The following is a 3,336-nucleotide window of genomic DNA, read 5'->3' on the forward strand; positions in this document are numbered from 1 at the left end:
GAGAATTTTCAAGATCATGTTAATAATAGGCATTGAGAATGAAGAAGATAGAAGACAAATATTCCAAGAGTTGTCGAGGAGAAAATTGCTTACCCACCTGTACGGAGTGCGTTGAACGCATTGAATAGGTAAAGTGAATTCCAGAAGAGACGGAATCTAGGGGTCAGTCCAAAGCAAGAGTATTACATCCGTTTGTTTTGTTTGTTTTGTTTTTTTTTGTTTGTTTTGTTTTTTTGCTTTTTTTTTTTTTTTTTTTTTTTTTTTTGTTTTTGTATATATGGTGGAGAGTATGGGATGCTAGCAAAATTATTCCATGTAATCCAAAAAATGATTACGTTTTCCTATTTGTTCAAACAAATTGTACGCAATTAAAGGGAAAAAAAAATTAACAATTGGCTAACACAATCGGTGAGGCTGTGGTGTGCATAGTCCATATTCACTAGGAGGTCTAAATTGCATTGCCATCCATTCTAGCCATTCAAGTTGGATCCAACTGATACTTGTTTAGATAGTTAATCTGTTTCAAACCCAGGAAACCAGCTTTGTTACGACCCACTTATCACTACTTACTGCATATTCTCTGTTCAAGACCTCTGTTCTCCTTCACAAACATGACTTTTATATGATCTGCACAGGCTTCAAGTGTGAACTTGTTCCCTGTTTCAATACAGGTGAAATAATAACACCTTAATTTTCTGATCAGAAACTCTGAATTGATATTATAGATTTTGATGTCCTCAGGAAATGAGAAGAGCAAGGGCTTAGCTATAGGAGTTTCCCTTAGGATGTGTTCGGTAGCCAAGAGAAGAAAAGAAAAAAGTACAAAAATTGCCTTCTATGAAGGATCCTCAGAGCCCAATTGCCTTCTTCACTGCTGCGATGGTAACTTGACTCCCAAATGGTCTCCGTAAAATGGATAGAACACTCTTAGCTACATTGTCACCATTCCAATGTGCTATGTGGTTACATGATCCCACAAAAGTCGATCTGGACTCTGGAAAGTACTCTTTCCCCTCGTTTTGATAAAGGCAGCATTTGTGGTTCTCGATTTTAAGAATCCATACAAGTTGCGGACATCATACTCTCTATGATAATGCCAAACTGGAGAGGTTGTTGCTGGGAAAGTTTTTCATTTATAGTTCTCTAGATACGGGCATTGATGATCTTTAATGAAGGATCATCCTGGGTAGAATCAGGGAAAGAAGGAGAATAAATGAAGATGGAAAACTCATTCACAGCGATCTCTAGGCTGAAGCACCTCATGGAATTAATGCTTCAATTTCTCCAGGTGATAAGTTCAGGTTCAAGGGTGAAATCTCTGTACCCATTCATGTAGTCAATGTCTGTCCAAATAGCTTCTAAAAAGACATCCAGGTCAGCTATTTGATAATAATCTCAGATGGATTTTTGGATCTAATGTATGCTATTGAATATGTTCAAAATCATCTCATCACTCTCCTACCAAAGAAAAAAAAAAGTCATCTCATCACTCTACATTTTTCGAGGCCTTGTGTGGATAGGCCATATAAACTTAATTAACGAGAGGTGGACAGTGCCTGAATTAAAACTTACTTTATCGCTATTGCTAACACAAGTTTTTCAATGTTAATGTCTTGTGTATTTCATTGATAATAGGAGTATTTATACAAGAGGGTACAAGAGAATGAAACCTTAATCAGCTGAGATATTTGGCTAAGAATAGAACACATAAAATATAGGCTTTTCATTGAGAAAAAGAGGAATATTTAGTTGCCCAGATGGGAGGATTCAAAATTTCCTAATGCACCCCCTCAAGTTGGAGGGTTGGGTTCACAGATCTTCAACTAGTCGCACATAAACTGGAAATGAGCTGTAGGCAGCCCCTTTGTGAGTATGCCTACTAGCTGATCATGAGTTGAAATAAACTGAACAGAGAGTAGGCAGTTGGTGATCCGTTCACGAATAAAGTGAAAATCAATCTCCACATATTTAACATGAGCATGAAAGATAGGGTTCGCGGAGAGGTATGTGGCCCCTATATTGTCACACCAAAGAACCGGTAGGCCACGTAATGGAGAATCGAGTTCCTTGAACCAGGCCTCAAACCAAATAATAAGCTCAGTAGATGCATCAGCCAAGGATTTATATTCAGCCTTAGTGGAAGACCGTGCCACACTCTTTTGCTTCCTAGAGTTCTATGAGATCAAGTTCTGTAATAGGAAAATTGCATAACCACCAGTTGAGCGCTTGTCAGCACTGCTGCCCACCCAATCAGCATCAGAGTATGCTTGAAAGAGTCACATTAGAGGACCTTTCAAGGCGCAACTAAGAGTGTGAGTGAGTTTGAGATAGCGGAGGATGCACTTAACAAAAGTCCATCCCTCCTCAGAAAGAGAATGCATGGATTGACAAGCCTTATTCACAGCAAAAGACACGTCAGGGCAAGTTAATGTGACATACTAGAGTGTGCCCACAATGGACCAATATTTGGTTGGATCAACCATCAGAACACCCCCTGAATCAGAGGGTTTATGTGATGTTGGAATTGGCGTCTGAATCATTTTACAATCAATTATGGCAGCACACACAAGAAGATCATTGATATAGCAGGATTAACAAAGAACCACCCCCTTGGAGTGAGGCAGAGCTTCAATACCAAGGAAAAAAAATGTAGAAATCCCATGTCCTTGAAAGAAAATTCATCTGCAAGTTAGCCCAATAATTGAGAAATGAAAGATGCACTGCTCCCTGTGACTAAAATACCATCAACATAGACCAATGTATAGGTTGTTAGTGTACCCATCTTATGAATAAAAAGGGAAGGATCCGTCTGTGAAGCAATAAAGATAACTTTGAAACCAAGCCCGTGGGGCTTTCTTAAGACCATAGTGCGACAGACATGGCTAGGATGGGCAAGATCTTCAAAACTAGGGGGTTGAACCATAAATGCCTCCTCAGATAGAATGCATTGGAGAAAGGTGTTGTGCACATCCAGTTGTCGGACTGATCAATTTTGGAATATGGCAATTGGTAAGATGGACCGCACAGTGGTGGGATTGACAATGGGACTGAATGCCTCTGTGAAATCAATACCCGATTGCTGATGAAAACCCTTGGTAGCCAAACGTGCTTTGTAGCGCTCAAGAGAACCATTTGCCTTCCATTTGATTCTGTACACCCATTTGCTACTAGCCAAGTTCATGCCAAAGGTGCGAGGAAGAAGAGACCAGGTATGATTCCGCAACAACGCACTAAACTCCTCTCTATAGACTGGAGATTTCCTTGCTTAGGAAAAATAGGTGGGCTCGGTGATGGAGGTAGAAGTGGTAAGGGCATGAGGTGGGGTTGGGCAAGGAT

The 3,336-nt window shown here is 40.0% G+C and overlaps 1 protein-coding gene across 1 annotated transcript in view; it reads left to right on the forward strand.

The window, feature by feature from the left end:
* The first annotated feature begins 3,082 nt into the window (after positions 1 to 3,082).
* Positions 3,083 to 3,336, forward strand: part of LOC122060615 (factor of DNA methylation 1-like) — a 21,314-nt gene continuing 21,060 nt past the window's right edge. The window contains exon 1 of the mRNA XM_042623745.1: positions 3,083 to 3,209. Within this exon, the coding sequence (XP_042479679.1) occupies positions 3,083 to 3,209 (127 nt within the window). The remainder of the gene's footprint in view (positions 3,210 to 3,336) is intronic.

Source organism: Macadamia integrifolia, chromosome 14 (genome assembly GCF_013358625.1).
Source record: "Macadamia integrifolia cultivar HAES 741 chromosome 14, SCU_Mint_v3, whole genome shotgun sequence".
NCBI lineage: Eukaryota > Viridiplantae > Streptophyta > Magnoliopsida > Proteales > Proteaceae > Macadamia > Macadamia integrifolia.